General features: G+C 43.6%; 1 protein-coding gene across 4 annotated transcripts in view; it reads right to left on the reverse strand.

Annotated features, from left to right (window-relative positions):
- DMXL2 (Dmx like 2) overlaps nucleotides 1-22,985 on the reverse strand; it is a 151,631-nt gene that overhangs the window by 71,666 nt on the left and 56,980 nt on the right. For all 4 annotated transcript variants that reach the window (XM_089782037.1, XM_075897232.2, XM_089782035.1 and 1 more), the window contains exons 11-15: nucleotides 21,521-21,798; nucleotides 20,624-21,320; nucleotides 12,667-12,788; nucleotides 8,682-8,771; nucleotides 3,817-3,934 (exon numbers count right to left, since the gene is read on the reverse strand). In XM_089782037.1, the coding sequence (XP_089638163.1) occupies nucleotides 3,817-3,934; nucleotides 8,682-8,771; nucleotides 12,667-12,788; nucleotides 20,624-21,320; nucleotides 21,521-21,798 (1,305 nt within the window). The remainder of the gene's footprint in view (nucleotides 1-3,816; nucleotides 3,935-8,681; nucleotides 8,772-12,666; nucleotides 12,789-20,623; nucleotides 21,321-21,520; nucleotides 21,799-22,985) is intronic.

Consider the following 22,985-nt stretch of genomic DNA (forward strand, 5'->3'; position numbering starts at 1 on the left):
TGCTTATCTACTAGTCAATGGTAAATCCATCGACTAGTTGATTAAACAAAATTTAACATCCCTAACCAGAACCTGTGTAGGTTTCTCCACTATGGGCTTGCGTACCATCCCATGCCCCATCTGGGCTGCGAAACTTTGCCAGTTTCTGCCCAGAGTCACAGAAAGCTCCTTAACACTCCAACTGTTACTTTGCCACACTGACGCTGCACCTCTAACTCCACCATTGCTCTGCTCCTCTGACCCCCTCCAGCGGATACGTGGATTGGAATGTGCTGGTGTGTCTTGCCAGATAGGAAAATTCTTATTAGGGGAAATGGGCTTCTATGTGCCCTACTTGATGGATACTACAGAGGGTGGCATCTGATTGTGGCTAAAGGCGCCACCCAAACCAGAGACTATCATCATCCCAGTCTGGCACACTTTACCAGAAACACCTGTCTGGGTTTCCTTGGCAACTGCTCAGAGTACTCCTGTTGATCTGCAGAAATGACTGGAGAGAGGGATGACTGTGAATTAGGTCTGCACAAGACTCTTCCTCCTAGTGTGTTTTCTCCAGCCTCTGAAGACGTGGGTTTGACTTCTTTCCACCTTTCATGGGGTGATGTTCTTGACCTGGCTCACCATTCAGATCATCTACTTCCAAAGAGGCCTTTCTTCTTTATCCTGCACTGCTGGAAATTGGATGAAACTGTCATCTAGCTTTGGACTGTAGATGGCAGAACCTGCAAACGTTGTTCTAGGATGATCGGTTTGGAAATTTTCTCTGTAGAACTCATCTCTGGACAAAACATGATTCCCTGTCTTGGAACAACAGAACCAACCACCCCCAGAGCATGCTCCTTTGTAGAACTGTTCCATTCTAAAACAGTGTCAATAAACTTCAGGTGTCAAATGTATGATATAAGATTTCACTTGCTCATTAAATACAGGCCTGGGTGCTATTTGGGCCTCTCCTGACAAAAATGAGGCCACCGAGAATACCTGTCTATCCTGTTTCACTAGCTACTTGCTCAAAAGTACATAAAGCCTCTAGGTCATTGTCTGGCCCCCACTTTTCAAAGCCTTTTTACCCTAAGAATTGTTTGATTCCTTGAGGTCCACTATTCCACACTCTGCAGCAAATGCTCTTACTGCAGCTGAAGGGCTTCCTGTTAATGTTGCTGTTCTTTCAGCAGCTGCAGGAAGAGAGACTGGGTCTGATCCCTGCTGTGTTCTCCTCCATTTTGTAGCTTTTCTTTTATTCCTCCCTTTTTAAAGGGAATAGCTATAGTTCTTGGACAAGTACCCACATGTGGCAAGCACCTGGTAGCTCTTGCAGCACCATATAAAGCTGTGCCTCGGTTTCCCCTGTGCCTTCTCTGGCCATTGGCATGGCCTGTCTGTACAGCCAAAAGCCAGGTAGAGTCTGATGAGGTGCAGCCCAATAGGTAAACTGAATTTTTGGACCACTATGCTCCATAGTGAATCCGTATCAAACATTGTCCCTATATGGTTTTTGTAGCTTGAAAGTTATTTCTGACTAGAATTCTCTTTTTCAATCCAAAGGACAAACATTTCCCAAAATGTGCCAAACATTTGGCCTTTCTGTGCTTAATTCAAGTGTTTGAAAGATGGACATGTAAGTAGTACATATGCTATTTCCACCAACAACAGAGGCTATCATTTTTAAAATTTCACAGTCAATTATTTTCAGGCTTTTATAACTTTTTATACATTATAGAGGTTATAAAGAATTTATTTTTACTGAGAATATTGTTAGGCATTGAATGTTCAAAAGGGATTTTCAGAATATTTCAAAATTGAACTTATTTTACTTTTTGTGTACCTCTGATCTAGGAAATGGAGTGATCTGTATGCATTCCAAAACACATCCTGTAAATCTAATTTTCAGGTTTTTGCCTTCACAGTACCTCTTTAAACGTGCTCTACTGGGCCTTACATTCTGTTCCATTCCCTCTGCTTTTTTCCTTAGCCAACTTTTTAGTCATGTTCTAGTGAAGTAGATGGCAAGTCAGAAAAACTCATCCTATGGGCCCGAACTAAGTATTATTCATTCTTAAGTTTTTTCCATTCCACTTTACAGAAATTGCTCTATTTTTCATACAAATAATAAAAAAATTAATGTTACCTACCAGTCCTGTGCTCTTGGGGAGCCAGGGAGTGACACTCATGGAAAACCATCCCCCCCTTCCCCTAGGCCTCTGCTAGAATCAGACAAAGCAAGGAAAAGGCCGGGGAAGACACACCTAAACTAATTAAGGAAACAACCCAGCCTCATCTGCATTGAAGATAGAATAGAGGTACTTCTCATTAGCATACAGAATGGAGACCAGCTCTTCCAAAGCAGGAACCACACTGAACTATGGGATACTGAAAGCAGAGAAGCACTGCCTGATGGGAAATCTCTGCTCCAGATGCTAATGAACCCAGGCCTGCTCACACCCAAATTAGTCATTATCAGACCACTTCTAGTAATGATCCTATTGACATCCAAAATACTGAAACTGCCCAGTTGCATTGTGAGCTCGTTCAAGGAACATCACCCATAACCAGGTGTGATCAGTCTCTATTGTCTCGCCTCTGTTTCTCTTTGAACTATTGTCCTATCCCTATAAAAACTCCTATCCTTGCCCAAGAAAAACTGTTCTGATACTTGGATTTAAACTGCATCAGTTCCATTGAGACTTCTTCATCTCCTGTCTGATTGTGCTGGGGGCTCTGCTCTGCTTGACTCCTGTCCTCTGGACCCCCAGCTCCCATTACCATCTGGCAACCCCGATCAGTGCAAGCTCCACAGAGTGGTGAGATCTCTCTCTCTCTCTCCCTTTCCTATGTAAATTGTTATATGGTTAGCTAGCCCTAACATTTGTAATCAGTTTCAATTCAGATTTAATATTGTAACTGTTTTGTGTGTCTAGCTCCCTATATATATATTCACTACCCAGAAATAAATAACTTTCATTGTTAAGCTGTTGCTTCTCTCTCTATCTCTTTCGCTCACTTTTCCTCAAGTGGTGTTGTTTTGGCTTCCCCATTTGCTCTGCAACAACGCTTCTTGTACCCAAGCTAAAGATCCCTGTAGTGCCCCACATCCTGTAGGGTTTGCTCATTGAGTGGTTTACCTGCGAATGATTGTGGTGTGGAAGTGGGGATAGAGAAGTGCCGAACCTGGGGATATATGAGGATGGCAGCTTAAAGTGCTGTTTAATCCAGTCCACTGAGTCCAAAGGCTCATGAGAGTGCAAAATGGCATTGCTGTTAACCCAGCCTGCTGAATCCAGGGACATATGAGGAGTCAGCTTGTGAGTGCTGATTACCCAGTCCTCTCAGGCGTGCTCTGTTAGTGGATGTGAGTGTCTGTGTGTGTTGCTAAGGTGGGAGGAACCCATCCTGAGGAACCTAGTTCCTGCAGGACAGCTCCAGTGGGAGGGGGAATTGGCAGCAGGGAGAACTCAGGTCCATATGAGAGCACAAGTAAGCACAAGCAGCACACTGATAGAATTGTTAACCTCCCCCCAGCACCATAAGAGTAACCCTAATAAATGAGCATACCCCAGAATATTGAGCAAATCTGGTAACATTAACAAATAAGCAGGAGTGCACAACTCATTATGCAAATTGGAAATGGTTCTACTCTGTACAAATTAAAACACATTTAATGTTACTATAGTGTAAGGAAGTGTTTAAAATATATGCTATATATATTCTATTGCACCTTATTTAAAAACAAAACTGTTAAATCTATAAGAGTTTTCAGTGGTCTTCATGAACATTTTAGACACCTAATTCACATTGCTTGCTATTTTTAAACCGTACCTTGTGATGGTTTAAAAAATATTTCTGTTTCTTTCCCTTCCACATCTTCTTTATGCGGTTTGTATCCCAAAATGAAATCTTCTTGAAAGACATGAAGTAACTGTGTATTTGAGCCACACTAAAAACATTGTTAAACAGTAGTTACAATTTCAAAATTGTTATGCAAAATATCATTCAATACTAGTGTAATTCATTTTGTTATAGACGAAGGCTATCTACTGTCATTCTTTGTCAGGACATTTATATACTTATAAGATGTGGAAAAACAAAATCTCTGTAAGATCTACTATGCTAGACTAATTCTCTAACACAAATGACATTTATGAAAGTTAACTGGCAAGTTAGGAGTATCAGAATGACCCTTTATCCTCTGGCAAATCTTTAATGGTTGCCAATTAACCGATAAAGACCTAAAAAAAAACCCCATACAACAAACATAGAAGTTACATTTCTAGTTCTCTCTTCCTTGGGAAGACTGCTTTCAGAATGTAGTAAACAAATGGTTAGAGAAGGCTGCTAAGGAATGAATAAATCAGATTTTCCTCCTTTCTATACATTCAGTGCTATGCTCTCTAAATAGCAACAGATTTTTCTGCAATAGCACCATGATCAAAGGAAAGCCATTGATAAGTGTCAGAAAATTTTCAAACCTTTCCCCCCACAAAATTAAAGTTCAGATTCCTGATCAGTAATATAATGACAAAACTATTAAAATCCTGTGAAGATATGGAATCTTACTAAAGAGTGCCAAAAGACTTCCTTCCCAATACTATGTCTAACCAGGAACTGGTAAAATACATCTTTATTGCAGGATGAGACAGTGCTGTAAAGAGCACATGGCAAAAAGTACCATTAAGACCAAGACATTCTAATGTATATACTCAGAATAAGAAATTTTATGGCTACGTCTACACTACAAGTTATCTAGGCAAAAAATATGCTAATGAGGGACTCATTTACATGAGTCGCAATCTCATTTGAATATTTTCTGTTGATCTGTTTTTGCGCTAGGGGTTTTTGCACAAAAACAAGCAGTGTGGACGATAACTCCTTTTTTGGGGCATAACGATCTTGCGGAAAAAGGGGGTCAGACTAGATGATCATAATGGTCCCCTTCTGACCTTAAAGTCTATGAGTCTATGAGACTTAGTACTGAAAACGCTGTGTGCCTACGACGAACCTCAGAAAACATCTGTGCCCTGGGTGTATTGTCACGTGGAAATACGCATCTTGCAGATCAAGGGATGTGAACCAATCGTCTTTGTTCAAAGCTGAGAATATAGAAGTTAGAGTTACTATCCTGACTCTCTGCTTTGTGAGGTACCGATTGAAATTGTGAAGATCCAGAATGGGTCTCCATCCTCCCGATTTCTTCTCAGTGAGAAAATAGCAGGAGTAAAATCCCTGCCTCAAAATTGATTGGGAACTGCTTTCACCGCACCAATAACTATGAGACAGAGAACCTCTTTCATTAGGAGATTCTTGTGAGATGGGTCCCTGAAAAGGGACGGGGATGGAGGGAAGATGGGGGGACGGGAAAGAAGAGGGATGGAGTATCCTGATTTTATTAACTCCCATACCCAGCAGTCTGTGTTGATGGCAAACCATCTGTGCTGGTATGGTCTTAGTCGATGATGGAATAACTTCTGTGTTCCCGGGTCGTACATTAGTGGAATGGTTCTCAGTCCCTTGATCGGACCATCAAATTTGCTGTCTGTTGTTTTCGGAATTAGGGTTTCGTCCGGTTTGCAGTCTTCTCTTTTGTTGACGAGGTCTGGGGCGTTATTGTTGTTGTGAATGATCCTGTTGTCTGAACCTGGGCGCCCCATACGAGAAGGGTCTCTGTGGGAAGTAGGGCATATACCATTTGCAATGATATGGAGGTGTATACATCCCTAACGTTTTTAGGGTAGTTCTAGAATCCTTCCCAGAATGCAAAACTTGGTCCATTTTCTCTGCAAATAGACTCTGTCAGAGGGCAGGTCCTCTACCTTACATTGTAAATCCTTAGGTACGGATGCCATCTGTAGCCACAAAGACTGCCTCATAATCACTGATGACGCCATGGCCCATGCAGCTGCATCGGCAATATCCAGGAAAATTTGCAAGGCCATTGTTGAGGCCATATAGCATTTTTGGATAACTGATTTTAAGAGCTTCTGTTTCTCGTCGGGCAAGTTCTCTAAAACTACTACCATCTTTGAATAATTATCAAAGCTATGGTTGGACAGATGAGCAATATAGTTCGCCATTCTCAGTATAAGTGATGCGGAAAAATAAACATTTCATCCAAAAAAGGTTTAAGCATTTAGATTCTTTATCAGCAGCAGCATTCCGATGTTGTGGTGTCTTGGATTTTTGCTGAACTGCATCCTCAACAAATGAGTTCAGTTGAGGGTGCATGAACAGAAAATCCATCCCCTTCGGGGGAACGAAATATTTCTTGTCTACCCTCTTATGAGTGGGCTGAGAGGATGCCGGTGTTTGCTATATATCATCGGTAGTTTCTAGGATTGCGTCAAAGAGTAATGCCATTTTGGATTTTTGGGATTTTCAAGGTTCTTCAACAGCTTATGTTGCTTTTGTTGAAACTCCGCTACATGCAGGTCCTGTGATTCTGCCACTCTTTTAAAGAGCTCCTGAAACTGATGAGCGTCATCTACTGGAGAAGAATTGCCAGGGAACACCGCATCATCCGGAGAGGAAGAAGTAGCAGAGTGGTCCACTGGGGATTGCTCCTGCGGTTGTGGCTATTCCAGTGTTACTAGCTGCACTGGTTCTGAGTGTGCTTGAGGGAAAGGCACATTTGCAGATGGTGTAGAGGGTCGAGTGGAAGTGCCTGGTGGTGTAGAAACCCTGGAGCTGTTGCGAGAGTGATATCAGTAGTGTCGTGAAGATCGGGAAGAAGAACGTCCAAAAGAGTATCGTCGCTCGTTATGATAGTCACTACGGAGGCAATGATGATCACGATAGTAACTAGATGATGAATATGCAGGTGAGTACCGTCATTTGTAATTGTGACGATATCGATACGGAGATGAGCGCGTAGGCAATCTAGGTGAGCTAGATCTGCGTCTGGTGTATGAAGATGATAGAGAACGTGTCTGGTAGTGATGAGGTGCTGGTGAGTATCACTGAGAGTGTCTTCTCGAGATAGTGGTAACATGAACTTCATGTGTATGTGGCTCAGAGAAGGCAGAAGGCGGCGATCCGGGCTGTGAATAGAGAGCTAATTGTTCGGGGCTTGGTGAAGAGTGAAACCTTGTGCCCGTTGAACGATCAGCTCCTGCACGCAGCATTGATTGGTGTGACCCTGGGGGGGAGCCCTGATGCTGCGGTGCCAATGAGTGGTCTGGGAGCCAGCACGGTGCAGCCCTGGAAGCTGATACACTAGCGCTTCGGCGCTTGTCAATTTCAACTGTTGAAGCCAGTGCCAGCGAAGAGCCTGATGATAGTGAGCTCAGAGCCGGTGATAGTGCCAGAGAGAAGGGATACTGATCTCACACCGAGAGAGCCGGTGCTACGATCGGTTCTGTAGTAGCCGGCACCGAGGTGGCCGATGCCGCAGTTGCTAGTGCCGAGATGGCTGGTGCCACAGTAGCCAGTGCAGAGGCAGTTGGAGCCGGCACGGGCAGGGTTGGTGCCGTAGTAGCTGGCGTGGAGGTAGTGGGAGCCAACATTGGCAGAGTTGGTGCTGCTGATGCCGGGGCCGATGTCGGAGTCACTAGGACTGAGGCACCCGCAGCAGCAGGTATGTGAGAGTGCCTGTGACCCAGAGCTGGTACGGATTCCTGCTAGAGGTGGGCCTGGGCTCGGAAATTCTGTGGCTCTTTCCCTGCCACTCGCCCTGCTGCTGTAGCCCGGTTGGTTTTTGACCCCTGCTTTTTGCGGATACGGTCAGGGTTTTCACTGCTGCCAGAGTGTTTTGTGCTGACTGCCCCTGCGCTTGAGTATCCTGCGGCTGAAGTGCCTTGCTGTATAGAAGCAGCGTCAGCCGCATCTCGCGGTCCTGTCTCGCTCAGCCGGTCAATTTCAGACAGTGTGGGCATTTGTGGAGTACATGCCCCTCGCCCAAACACTTTACACATAACGAGTGCCCATCGGACGCTGGCATCGCATCATGGCACTGAGAGCACTTTTGGAAGCCGGAGGAAGCTGGCATTATGAACTGAGGAAAATGTGTGGTTTTTTTTTTAAAGGATAACTATTGAACAAACACTAACTAACTAACTATTAACTATTGGCCGACTATTTAGACAAATCTTTCTTAAACAGATGAAGAGAAGGGAGTTGCTCCACCTGCGACCGTTGAATGGTAAGGAGGAACTGGCGGGAAGCTGGACTGAGAGCAAGCTAGCAATCAGCACGAGCAGCACGCACCCCACGCATGCGCGGTCAGGCAGAACCATGGCTGACGACTCTCCGACCTGCGGTGCTGGGACGAGCCCGACACCTCAAGTGGAGCACCCATGGGGATATCACCGAAGAAGAATCTAAAATTACATTTGGATATTACTTTTATTTTAAACATAAGCTATTTTAGAGTGACATAAAACTATGTGGTAATTAATCAATATACATGAAAAATGTAGTATACCTTCAACTTTCCTTGGAAATGGGGCATATTCATTTTAACAAGTTAAGATTAAAAGAAGTTCTCTCGAGATAATTTAATTACATGGAAATAGAAATAAAAGTAATCCCAGGGGATTTACTATGGATTGGAGAGAAAGGTCCTCTGTTTTATCTATTAATTATCATTACTTGGAAAACGTATTTTATCTTTTCAGTAGATTAGGTTAATTATCAGACAAAAACATTAAACACTTTTATATGCCATCATTAATGGTCAGACAGTTATTTACTTGGTTAGTTATTGCATCAAGTTCGATAATGCATCCTGGTCGAGCAGTAGATTGTTGGCTCACAATGTTAAACACTTCCCCGATGAGTTTCTGAAACAGGAGCAAAAAAAAGGTAATAATTAGTATATTATTCATTCAAATAGCAGCAGTTGTAATTAGCTAAAAATGTAATCATGTACAGTAGATGGATGCTTCTAATTTTTCTTTTTGGCACAGTCATGCTTTTCTTACTGTTTTCATTTTTTATTTACAAACTGCCACATTAAGCATAAATAAATAAATATAAATAAATATATGGAGATATACCTATCTCATAGAACTGGAAGGGACCTTGAAAGGTCATCAAGTCCAGTCCCCTGCTTTCACAGCAGGACCAAGTACCATCCCTGAAAGATTTGCCCCAGATCCCTAAACGACCCCCCTCAAAGACTGAATTCACAACCCTGGGTTTAGCAGGCCAATGGTTAAACCACTGAGTTCTCTCTCAGCTCAAAACATGAAATTTACTTTGTTGTGGTTCTAGATGTATCATGTGTATGCCTTAACACTTCTTAATACATTTTTATTGATACATTGTGTTCATTATTAAAGGATTTCCTCTTTCACTATGCCTATTTTTTTTTTTTTTTTTTACACAACGCTGTTCAATCCATTGCTTCATTCTTGGCTAATTTCAGATTTTGTCACTGTGAGGAAATACAGTGATCACCTGCAAGGCCTGTTTTAGATACACTATGCTCTATGCACAACTTAAACTTGAGTAAGTGGAAAGGAGGCACCTGTATTGAAAGCATGTAAGAGAAGAAAAGATTGTGAATGATGGTTCACAATCTGCCTGGTTGACTATTTTCAGATATAGTCTACTTTATACCTCAGAAGTCAAGGACGCAGTCAGGGTAAGTATTGCAGAAATTGTGTTAGTGTAGAGGTGGGCAATAATTTTTGATGAGGGCATGCAGGATCTGGGACAAAGGTTAGGTGTAGAAAGAAGCTCAGGGTAAGGGACTGGGGTGCAGGAGGTGTGGGGTATGAGAAGAAGTTTGGGTGAAGGACAGGGTTGCAACTTGGAGCAGGGAATTGGGGTACAGGAGGGCGTATGGGTTCAGGAGAAGATCCTGGCCGGGATGTAGGAGTGGGTGCAGGGAGGGAGCGAGCTGTGATCTGGGGGGAGGGAGGAGGGGAAAGGAAGAGAGGGTGCAGAGGGTTTGGCTGGTGATATGGGGCAGAGGATGTGAGTGTAGGGTCCAGGAGGGGACATAGGTGTAGGAGAGGAACCTGGCATGGGAGAAGGGAATGAGAGAGGGTACAGAAAGGGGTGGGGTGCCAGAGGCAGGCTCTGGCTGGGACCTGCTTACCTAAGCAACTCCCGGCCAACAGCCCTCTAAAGCAGGCTTCCCTGCCTACCAGCAGCCCCCAGCTAGCTGTTCCATGAGGCTCTCTGTGCTGCAAGGGGAGAGAGGAGAACTGGGAAATTGTGCTGCACTGCCCCCGACCCCAGCAAAATAGAGACTAAGGTATTTTGCTGTGGGTGGGGTTTACAGCCAGGAAGAACTGAGAGATTCTGTAGAGGTGAGGGCAGTCCACGAAGCTTCCCTCCCTGCCTCCCACAGCTCAGAGTCACAGGGAGCAGCTAGCCACTTTCAGTTGTGCTGCTCCATGCCATAGGGCAGCGGTTCCCAACTGCTGGGCCACAGACCACTGGCTCTGGGCTGCAGCAGCTTTGGGGGCCAAGGCACACCGCCCAAAGCCTCTCCTCCCATCACGGCTGTTGGGAGAGACATGTTCTGTCCCACCTCTCAGCCAACCAAGCACAGGGGAAGGGTGGAGTCTCCTCCCAGACACAGAAGAGTGATTTGCTGCACGCTAGCAGGACCGCGCAGAGCCTGCCATGGCAGCCTTAGAGCAGCTGTGACCTGGGCAGCAATGCTCAGCTGGCGGTTGGGAGGCAGCGCAGGGCCAGGCGAAGAGGGGCAAACCAGGCACTGAGAGCTCCAGGGGTGGGGCTAGTGCTGTGGGCTTTGGGGATGGGGGGGCCGGGGAGCTAGCATTGAGGAGGGCTCTGGGAGGAGCGAGTACTAGGGAGCAAGGGATGGGAGACTCACACTAGAAAGCACTGGGGCATCTGGAGTGGGGAGCTGGCACTGAGGTAGGGCTAGTAGTGGGGGGCACTATGGGAGTAGGGTTGGCACTGGGGGGGGTTCTGGGACTAATATTGGGGACTGAGGGCTGGCACTGGGCAGGGCTCTGGGGGATGCAGTGGGACTCTGAAAACAGGAGGTTGGCACTGAGGGGGTCAGGTGGCAGAGGGCTCTAAGGAGCACTGAGCTGGCACTGGGGAATAGCGGAGGGGTGGGGGGAGCTCTAGGGGTTCGGGCTGGCACTGGGGGAGTTGAGAAGTCTGGGGTATACCACAGCCCCGGCCCTCAGAACCGCTGCGAACAGCTTACTTCAGCTGCGGCAGCCACCCACCATGCAGAGACTACCGGAGTTGAAGCCGGTTGTTCGCGGTGACTGTGGGGGGCCAGAGTTTTCGGCAGACCAGCAACATTTTATTTGCATATTTGTGTATTCATTATTTGTATACTGAATATGCAAATAAGATTTTCCCTGACCACCAAACAAGCTTGTGAATAGGTTTGGCAGTTCGCGCTATAAAAAATGATTGGGAACCGTTGCCATGGGGCGGGCAGATTAAAAGGTTTGGCAGACCAAATACACCATATCTTGCCTGCCAGTGTTAGTGTGTAGTCTGCAAGGAAAAAGACTATGAAGCTGAATGGAGGATCTTAAAAGCAGGCTATGGGAGAGCCTGTTTATGGTATTCAAGTGGGCAGATGTGACTCCAGTGAAGATGAATATGTTAATTTGTTGGGATATGACCCAAACACCAGAGAACATTTTGGAGTCCTCCACACAGAAAAGTTGAAATCTCTACAGAAAAAATGAAAGAAGCCAGGGGATAGGTATAGGTTGATGCAGCAGTAGTATCCCAGTCTGGTCATATTCCTCCTATTTCATCTTGACAGAATATTTAAGTCTTGGAGAGTCTGCTTTTGGACAGATTTTATTCTTGGATTTTCAAAACAATGCCACCTTGCCAATTTCAACTTAAAAGAGACTCCACGCCCTCCTTTATATATCAATAGGCAAAAAGTTTTCATTGCTACACAGGATTTCAATAAAATGAACTATTCAAGGCACAGGACGCCCCTTCCACATTCCCACAGCCAAGCCTGCAGTATATTACACATCTAGTAGAGCTCCAGTAGAGCTTTGTCTACAGGATGACAGCCAAACTTCCCCTCTCTGCCATTCTATGGCATGCAGAAGAAAGGGTACTGTGGCAGTGGCAGTGCCCTAACAGGGGGAGTACTTGGGATAGCAGGGAATCAAGAGCTATTGAGAGGGAAGCAAGAGAGAAGAGAGAAACTAGTGGGTGAAGAGAAGGTATGCCAGGAGCTACTGGGGAAGGAGAGGGAGGTGGAGACAGGAGTATTAGAAATAGTTAAGGAGGAGCAGGAGCTAAGGAAAGGAGCTAATGAGGTGATAGAACAGGGATTACAGAAGACAGTGCAAGTGCAAGATGGACCAGGAATTGGTAGGGAGGAGAAGGCTGTGGAAGCTAAAGGAGACCCTTAGCACGCCTTTTCAAACTCCTTCCCGCCCAAAAACCCCAATCTGATCTCCCCTGAAAGTACATTTTCTGCTAAATCTCTCGAAGCTACATCTGGCATGCGATATGCCTCCCTCTTTAGGCATGAGGCACACAAACTGCTATGGGTTGTGGAACCCAGTATCAGAAATCCAGTTTCAGCTTTTGACTAATACTAAATCCAGTGTTTTCAAAACCAGTGATTATGGACACATGCAAATCTTTAAAAATATGCATGAAAGTGAAAGCCTGACATGCCATGTGGAGCTGCATAAAATTGGGCTTTTGCCTGTTACATTTCAAGTCTTTCAAATAAGCTCTATATAAACTTACAGAAGATTCAGGGTCAGACAATTCATCTAGAAGTTTTCGTGCATCTACCACTGCTTGATACAGCCTCAGTTTTTTCCCATCAGATGCTACAAAGCAAGCACTGGCAGAATTGCAGTATGTACCTGAATCAAACCACCAAATACAAATTTTAGAATATAAATACAGGATACAATTTTTCCACTCAAATATTGGCTGAAGTGGCATTATGTAGCCAATTACGATCTCTTTTATTGCATTAAACTATATTTCATTAACAGATTAGTTGAAATATTGACAAATGTCATGAAAACATGTAAATGAAATAAACTAACATTACAATCTATTGAACTTGAACTCCTGAAAACCCCTTTTCTTGAGTCCTTTAGCAAAAATATAGAGGATTTTTTGTTGTTTCATTTTTAAAGTCTGGGGTGCTGAAAAAGGGGGAGGGAGGGGAAGGAAATCACAGTTATCAAAATATCAGATATTTCTCACTTACAATTTTAAGAAATAAGCTTACACATATCAATGTTGTGATGCAGTAATTGCCTATATTTTAATTAGTGCCCCAGTTTAGCATTTTAAAGCTTAGCCTGAACACTTATTTAATTGAATAAGTGTATAGTTATATACTGTACATTTACTATGCATATGAAACTTTCTAGTACAGTACACAGAAACTATAAATATGACATAGTAAAGTTGTTTATGATAGTTGGGAAGGTAATACCTGAGAGAGTGAAAAGGTTTTAAAATATTTATGGAAAATTTTCTTTGCAGTAATAACAGACAATTCTAATTAATTCCAAGGAGTTACTCACTTTGTGCAGTAACAATGGTTACTCTGTGGGTGCTCCAATGTAGATGTCGGGTCATCCAATGCTGAAGATGGGAGATTTTTCTACCAGTGGTTGACTGGAATGCACATGCACCATGTCTTGTGACATTCGCGCGTGTGGCCTGAATAGAGGATGTTTACTCCAATGCAGAAGGGGAAAAGGAAAGTTGTGGAGCATCCACAGGGACACAGCTCAAAGAACCATAGTTATTGCACAAGGTGAGTAGCTGCTTCTTCTTCAAGTGATGTCCCTGTGGTGCTTAACTACAGGTGACTACCAAACAGTACCCACAGTGGCAGGTAAGATTCAGTGTCACAAGTTGAGAGTGAAGTAGAAGACTGCTAGACCCACGGCTGTTTCAGGAATGGGTCCAGAGTGATTGCATAATGTTTTGCGAAAGTATATTCTGATGTCCATATAGCTGCTTAACAGATGTCTTCTTATGGAATACTGCTTAAAAAGGCAATATAAGTTGCTATGTCTCAGGGGGAAAGCACTCTTCAATTTGTGGCAAGTGGTTTGTCCCAGAGATTATAGCACGTGTATGCAAGTAGAGATCCAGTAGGACAATTATTATGTGGAGATTGCCATTTCCTTGGAGTGTTCTGCTACAGAGACAAATAGCCATTGTGATTTGTGGAAGGACCTAGTTCTGTGTATATAGAAAGCTACTGTGTGTCATATGTCTAGGATATGCAAGATAGCTTCATATTGGTTCTTGTGGGATTTTTGGATAGAAAGCTGGTAAATTAATCAGCTGGTTAATGTGGAAAGTGGTAGTCACTTTTGGTAAAAAGGCTGCGGGTTGACTCATGATGACTGTCTTTTATGAACATTGTACAAGGTGGCTCAGCTGTGAGTGCCCCATCTTGCTTACTCACTTGGCTGAAGTGATACTTACAAGGAATGAGACTTTCATGGAGAAGTGCAATAACGAGGATGTGGCCAGGGGGACTCAAAAGGTGGATGGGAAAGGGTATGGTTGAGATCCTATGTTGACATGGGTGTATGATTGGAGAATCTAAGTTTTGAACGTGGCAGCGTATGCACACCCTGTCACAAGGGCAAGGCTATTCTGGGGTGACGGCGATGCCCTATCAGCTATGGGGTTATCAGCTGTATCTGAAAATATGCCTGGTCTCGAGGGCAGCACAACAAGTCAGTTAATAGCCCAAGTTGCCAGGCAGTGTGGCCTACTGGCCAGAGTCAGTGAGCCACCCTGGGCTCAGGACAGTGCAGCTTAGCAGCTAGAGTCTATGAGTCACCCTTGATTCAGGGTAGTATGGCTTAGTAGCCAGAGTCTATGAGATTTGGGTTAGCACCCCAGCAGGGGGACCAGGGCACTGCGAGTAGCAGTGCGGTCTACCGCTCTCTCGGCAGGAAATCTGGCTGAAACACAATGAGCATACCTGGGCAGGAGAGGCTGCTCTTGCACCCTTCCTGGGTCACTTCCTCCAGGTTCCGCTGAGGCAGCATCCCAAGTAGCTGTTAAATCTTCCGGCTCCTCAGCAGTGGTTTCCCCCTGGGGCTCCACTAGGGATGAGTAGAGGCCACCTCCTGGTACCTCTGTTTTCTCCATCTGGAACATGGACTGTTGCAGCTCCTCAGCTCTGGGTGGAGGTCTTTCCCCGTTGCTGGCCAGCTCACACTGAGCTGCTTTCTGGCCTTTTATACTGCCTCAGCACTTGGAGCATGCCCAGTGTGGTTGAATGAGTGGGACTTCCTCCACCCACAGGGTTTTTACCCTTCCTGTTCTAGTACGGGGTATGCACACCCCGTCACATCCTTTAGAAATATGTCTGGTAGTCAGATATACAAAGACAGAGAAACTGTCAATGTGGACATGGAATTAATAATGACTGCAAGGTGGATTCACAGGCTACGTCTACACTGCAGGCTTCTTTTGGAAGAAGCTTTTCTGGAAGAGCTCTTCCAAAAAAACTTCTTTTGAAAGAGAGTGTCCACACTGCCAAAGTACATCAAAAAAGCAATCTACTTTTTCAGAAGATAGCGTCCACACTGAATGGATGCTAACACGCATTTAAGTTGTGATTACTACGGATGGAATGGCCACCAGGGCACATGTACTTTTTCTTCTTTCTTCTTCTTTCGAAAGAACTCCCTCTTCCCCGTCCACACACACCTTTTTCCGAAAGAGCTCTTTCAGAAAAAGGCTTCTTCCTCGTAGGAAGAGGTTTACCAATGTCGGAAAAACCCCTCTGGTTCTTTCGATTTTTTTTCGAAAGAACATGATTGCAGTATGGACATAAAAGTGATTTTTTTTTTTTGGAAAAATGGCCATTTTTCCAAAAAAATTCTGTAGTGTAGACAGCCTCAGAGAGGTAATAGCTAAGACTGACTGTTTTAGTTCAAGTAGTAGTACACGATGAGAGGTAGTTGCCTCCTGGGGGTCGAGTTGTTTGTGTATACACCAGATGAAGAACCTTTTCCATTTTTGGAGGAAGGTAACCCTTAGGCTACGACTAAACTGCAAGCCTCTTTCGAAAGAGGCTTTTTTTGAAAAAAAAAAAGCGTCTAGACTACAAGCAGTTATTTCGAAAAAGCAAGTCACTTTTTCGAAAGAAAGCACCCAAGCAGTCTGGATGCTCTCTTTCGAAAAAGCCCTGTTTGCATTCAAGAACGCCTTTTTTCGAAAGAGCACTTTCGAAAAAAGGCGTTCTTCCTCGTGGAATTAGGTTTACCGCCGTCGAAAGAAAAGCCGCGTTCTTTTGATTTAATTTCGAAAGAACGCGGCTGTAGTCTAGACACAAGTGAACTTTTTTCAAAAAAAGGCTATTTTTTTCGAAAAAACCCCTTGAGTCTGGACACAGCCTTATTGTTGATTGTCTGCTGTTCAGAAGATATGTTTTGCTGATTCTGAACAGGTTATCTCCTCATTTTGGACCACTGAGGAACCATGCCTGGATACGAAATTTCTGAGGATGTGCATGCAGAATTCTAATTTTCTGTGGCAGTAAATTAGGATGTTGTGGAAGTGGGTAGGGAGGAAACATTGTCAGGTGAGAGGTAAAGAACCATGTGTGTATGGGCCATGTTGGGGCAAACAGAATAACTTATGTTGTCTGCACAAATTTTCTGAGTCACTTGGTGGATCATTGGCATTGGTGGGAAAGCCATCTCTGTGGGCAGCTTGTGGAGTCTGACATGATAAAAGAGGGATTCCAGCACGGTAATGCTGGGATTTTCTTTTCTTGCCTTTCATCTTTCTTTTGGTGGAAAGGAGGTTTTGTCAGTCAATGAAAGCCAAGGGAGAAGAAGAGTAACTATATATAAAACTATATATGAACTAAGTAGAGTAGGCCAAAATGGGAGAAAACTAAGGAAAAAAAGAATTTTTGTTTAAACAAAGGAAGGTAATAATGAATGTAACATTTTAAGGGAACAACTATCTATCTTTTTTGTCTTTTAGAAGTATGAAGAGAAGAGCGCTGTGGAGCTCCCTCTGCAGCTGAGGACAGTAGAGCAGGAACTGAGGAAGGTTGGGCCGCGCACGCGATACATTAAGACAATGGTTCCCAACCACTGGTCTGTGGACTGGTGGTGCATTGCGAACCCCCACCTGCTAGGCCATGGCACTCTGCCAGGCCACGCCCTAAGTTGCTAATGAGCCATGCCTACTGTGGAGATCCATCCCCACAAGGAGTATGCCTGTGGAGCACTAAAAATTCTCCTCCCATAGTGAATGGCGCTGCAAGCTGCCCTGGTGTGCTGTGGCTGGAGCTGCATTGCGGTAAGGCTGGCCCTACTGTGGCAGCCTCACCATGGCCCCAGTTCCAGCTCCGGTGGCAGCCATGCAGTTTGGCTGGCAGGGCTGTGTGGTGGTCGGTTGCTCCTTGTCCTTTCTGTTGTGGGCAGCGTATTCAGGACTAGGAAGCAGAGCCTTCATGGCCATGACTGTCCCGAGGAGGATCAGATTAGAGGCCCCGGGGAGTCACGTAGGGTGTCTGCAATTTCTCCCCCTCCTTGGCTTCCCCCGCTGGGTCTTTCCTGCTGGCTCTGGCCTGCATCACATGTGTGGCTGCTTCTGAACATCCCAGGGTGCCGCAGCCTGCGTCGGAGTTGTGTGCAGAGACTAAGGCTCCCTGACTCAAACCAATGGGTAGCAGTGGGGCTGGTACCACTCAGCTGTTGGGCAGGTGCCGCAAGCCTGAGGCATGCACAGGCTGTGACCCTGCGCCTTTAGGCCCCGACTTAACGGCCTGGGAAGGAACTCTCAGCTCACCAGAAACACGTGACCAACGGTTGCCTGTGCCGCAGACACTACCGATCCTGTGCATGTGTCAGGGGCTGGGCTGTCGCCAGGCCTAGTAACATGTAGGGCAGGAACTGGGTTTCCTCCCAGCCATGGAAGAGCGTTTTGCTGACAGCAGGAGGGCTGCGCAGAGCCCAGGATGGCAGCCTGAGGGCAGCTGTGACCCGGGCAACAGAGCTCAGCTGGTGGCTGGGAGGCAGCATAGGGCTAGATGAGGGAGGTGGGGCTAGTGCTGGGGGAATTCTAAGAGGCGGGGCTGGCACTGCAGGGCTAAGGGGGCAGGGCTGGCACTGGGGGGGTCTGATGGTGGGGGGAGCTCTAAGGGGTGAGGGGCTGGCACTGGGAGACTCTGGAGCCCAGCGCTTTTGATGGGATGGTAACAATGTATGTGAATATTTGCGGTCCACCAAAAGTTTCTGAATGGGTTTGCCAGACCCCGCTTTCAAAAAGTTTGGGAACCACTACATTAAGACATCTACGGTACATGCATAACTCAGCTGACTACTGATGGAAAAAATCTCCAATTTGCCAGGACAACACCTACGAAGGAGCACTCACAGGAACATCACCTGAAGAAGAACTAAAGAATGTATTCAACCTGATTCTCTAGTGCATGGATGGGTAATAAGCAGCCTGTGGGATAGACACAGTTTCCCAGGGTTAGTCCCTGGTGGGCCACCAGACACTTTATTTACCTCAGTGTCCATAGGATCAGCCACTCGCAGCTCCCATTGTCTGTGATTCACTGATCTCAGCCAATGGGAGCTGCAGGAAGCGGCACAAGTCAGGCCACCTGTTCCTACAGCTCCCAATGGCCAGGGACAGTGAACAATGGCCAATGAGAGCTGCAAGCAGCTGTACCTGTGGATACTCGAGTAAACAAAACATTTGTCAACCCACCATGAACTGCAGCTAATATACAGCATCTGGATCATAGGCCGCTTATTGCCCACTTCTGCTCTAGTTTTCATAGCATAATACTATGACCTACAAAAGTGATCCCCCTGGCAACATCTACCCTCTGCCCCCTTCAAACCTTATGTCTTCACCATTAAAAAGTCAATGAACCTGATAATTAAAATGTATTAAGCTTTAGGCCTTGTCTATACTTAGCCGGAGATCAATGCTCTGGAGATTGATTTTCCAGGGTTAGATTTAGTGGGTCTAGTAAGATCTTCTAAATCAAAAATTGATGGTGCCTCCATCAACCCTGGTTTCCATTGAGTCTCGAGGAGTAATGGAATTCAACAGGAGAGTTTCTTCCATTGACTTTCCACAGTGGGACCATAGCAAAAATTCGATTTAAGGTACACTATTCCTTAAATCCAGCTACGCTAGTCTCTTAGCTGGAGCTGAGTATCTTAAATACAATTTCACCTCCAGACTGCGTCTAGACTGGCATGATTTTGTGGAAATACTTTTAATGGAAAAGTTTTCTGTTAAAAGTATTTCTGCAAAAGACCATCTAGACTGACATGTGCCTTTGCACAAAAGATTTGCTTTTGCACAAAAGCATCCATGCCAGTGTAGACGCTCTCTTGCGCAAGAAAGCTCCGATGGCCATTTTAGCCATCAGGCTTTCTTGCGCAAGAAATTAACATTCCTGTCTACACTGGCCCTCTTGCGGAAGAGGGCTAATGCCTGAACGGGAGCATCAAAGTATTTGCGCAAGAAGTACTGATTTTGTACATTACAAAGTCAGTGTTCTTGCGCAAATTCTCGCGGCCAGTGTAGACAGGCTGCAAGTTTTTGCGCAAAATCTTGCCAGTCTAGACGCACCCCCAGTGTAAACTGGGCCTCAAACAGAGGTTTTCAAAACAGAAAAAAGAGCAAAGAAGTGTGTAATACATGAAAGCTCCAACATGGAGGACATGAAGTAGCTTATGGAAAGGGTGTGCAAGTTTAAGTCTTAATTTAAAAATATTCCTTGTATAAAAGGATACAATTATGGCATAGATGTTGCTACTGTCAAAGACATTTTGCCATGAACAGGGACCCTGTCACTGCACATTAATTGTTTATTAGTTTGCTTTGATCTAGTCCCATTTCAGAGGGCTAGAACTAAGCAAACTAAGGAACTGTTAATGCACAGAAACTGATCAAATCTAACAAAGTCTTTGTGAGGACTCTGCATATTAACAGTTTATTATTTTGCTTTGATCTAGTTCTCTTTGAAATGTAACTTGATCAAAGCAAAAGAACAAACTGTTGTAGCTGACAATTTTTTGCAGCTGTGACCATAGTGTGAAATTATCTATATTTACCTTGGCCGTGCCATGAATTATACAGATGTTTACCGTGGCAAAATTATATCCATGCCTATATTCTATAAAAGTGATTATTAAAAACAAAATTGATTGCTGGAATATATAGTGAATTAATTTCACAACTATGTTCTTACATCAAAAAAAATGACTTCAACTAACCTATTATGGAAAAAATAATTTCATCACTTCGAAGAAAGCTCAGTAGATCAGGTCACATCTCTTTCATTAACTCATTCCATTTAAAGTCCAAAGATTTGAGTTATTTCACAATAAATAACAACTTTTTTTCAAAGGACAGAGGGAGATACTGCATCAATTGTTCTAACAACGTGCCACTATCTACATGACATTTTAAGTTTTTTGTTTTAGTACGAGCTATACTTCGATAGTACAGGTAAAACAATTAACTAGAAAAATTAGTTTTTAATGATATGTTCAAATAATGGGAGTTTCTTGAGAAAAATAAGGAAGGATAATGAAATCATATATAATGAAACAGATGCCTACTATAATGAAATAATTAGGATACATTATTAAAAATAAATTATCAATATACGGTTCAAACACATTCCATTTAAAAAAAAGGACAACACACTCACCGAGACAATAGCTGGGAATAAGAGTTGGAAGCCAGGCCACATTAGAGAAGGCAGAAGTGTGAAGTGAATTAATTCGAGCCAATTCAGATACTCCTCCAGTGTACGACAAAGGCCCAATAGGGTCCACTCGCCATAGAATCAGCTCACTGTAGATTGCATTTGGGTCATGGAATGTACATGTTGCTGCATTTCTAAGCTGTTGCCGAGAAGAACCTTTTACATGTTTAACAGGATCCATTATTTTGCTTAATCTGTCAGAGTCCCATGGATGCTCTGATTCAGGAGTTAACAAAGCATTATGATGAGATGATGTTAATAACAAAGGTAAAACAGAATGACAAGCCAAGTCATTGAGATGAAACCGGTGACCACAATACCTAAATTTATGTGATACAGTAAGCACAGTGGTAAAGGCAGATTTATCAGCAAAAGTAACTGCCCACTGATTTAGGGACCCATCTACATGTTTGGAAACCATCATTACAACAGGAGCAATTATAGTCACATTTGGGCTACCCTGGGAAGAGCTTGGTCCATTAATTCCTAGAGTGTGATCTGGAACGTTAGTTGTCTTCTGATGAACAGCGCTACTAACATCTTTTGTAGAGGTAGCACAAGCATACATCATGATGTTTTTACTGAGGGAACTTGCATCTCCCGATGGAAATGCAACAGGAATCCGAGAAGAAAATGAAATCTGAAAAAAAAGCAGAAAAGAATGAAAAGTTTAGTTAAAATATAAAATTTTAAAAACACAGATCTACCAAAAATGTTGTTGTTTTGGTGTTTTTGATTACATTTGTTTCACAAATTAAATTCATATTTACATGTTTCAATAACAAATATACTATGAATATCTGTTAAAACAAGAAATAATTAAATTCTCTAATACCGTACCTGAACTTGTCTAAAGATTCCTGGATTATACTCATCCAGATATTTCACATGCCACACTAAAAAGGTACCATCAATGGGGTGGATAGTAAAAAGCATGTCTGGATTTCTGTTCCACTCAGTAAGAAGCATTTCAATTTTCCGATCTAATAAAACTGTAGGAAGTGGCATACGTGGGCTGGCCGATGGAGATATTTTGGGGCTTCCCTCTCTTTCTCCATCTTCATGTTCTGAAGAGCCTGTACCTGTTCCTGTTTCAGATTCTCTATCTACAGATAATTCTGAAACACATAAGAAACATGTAAACTGTTCATACTACAACAGAAATTTCCTTGCCATAATTTATAACAAAAACAAAAACCTTTATTTAAAAAATTAGTTAAGGTCCTAAATTACAATGCTGATCACACTGTAAGTCTTTTGGGGGTAGAAACAGTCTTTTTGTTCATTGCGTGCATGGTTCAACTGGGTCATGATTCATTACTGTGTTTCCTTAGCACTAATGAAAAATCATCATCTACAAAATTCACACACTAAAAAGAAAGCAAATAAATCTAAAACTGCCCAAATAATACGATCAACCATGTAAAAAAATGTTTTAATCCCTAACCTACCACCTTAATGCTGGTCATAAATTAATATATTTTCACACAAAGTGAAATTGCAGTATTTTATAGCTGAGAGAAAAAGGCATACTGTAAGAACTGTAGTGCCCTTCACTACTTATTCCCTTGCATTTAAGGACACGGGTTTTATAAATGATGTGACAAGCTAGGATGCTGTCACAAAGTAAACTTATTTTGTTTCTGAAACAAGAATATTTTGGATTTAGAATTTCCCAGGTGATTTTACCTTTTAGCTTGCACAGCTACAAATTTTTTTAAAATAATTATATGAATGGAAATAGTACCAGACAGCTACAGTAAAGGTGCTGACCAAACTAACAATGACTCCTGCCTTAATTCAAAATGTATCTGACAAAATACACATTCTTATTTATTATGGATCTATGTTAACTAAGGCACAGATGCACAGTGCAATCGGGATTCATTTAAAATAGTAATGAAAAGCATAAGTCTAAAGGTTTTAATTGGTAAATGTCAGTAAGAAAAATGCTGCTTGAGAACTGAGTCCCACCTTAATGTACATAACATATGCTAACATTAACAGACAAGGAGCAGGGACACTAATTAGACAGCTTTAATTTTTTAAATCTCAACTCCTCTCTCATGCCTCTAAGTTGATGTGGATCACGGGGTCTTCACCACAGACTTCCACATCTGCCGGTCTCCTGCTGCAGTTTTACCCTCTTCACATATCATTTAAAAGGCTTTCAATTTTGCTTCTATTATGTCTTTCCATATTATCCTTGACCTAGCTTGTTGTATTTTGCCCTGGGGGTTGCAGTCCAATGCTTGTCCTGTTGCATTATTTAGGTCTTTCCTCCAGGTATGACCTAGACCCCTCC

Source organism: Pelodiscus sinensis, chromosome 14, assembly GCF_052426305.1.
Source record: "Pelodiscus sinensis isolate ZL-2025 chromosome 14, ASM5242630v1, whole genome shotgun sequence".
Lineage (NCBI taxonomy): Eukaryota > Metazoa > Chordata > Testudines > Trionychidae > Pelodiscus > Pelodiscus sinensis.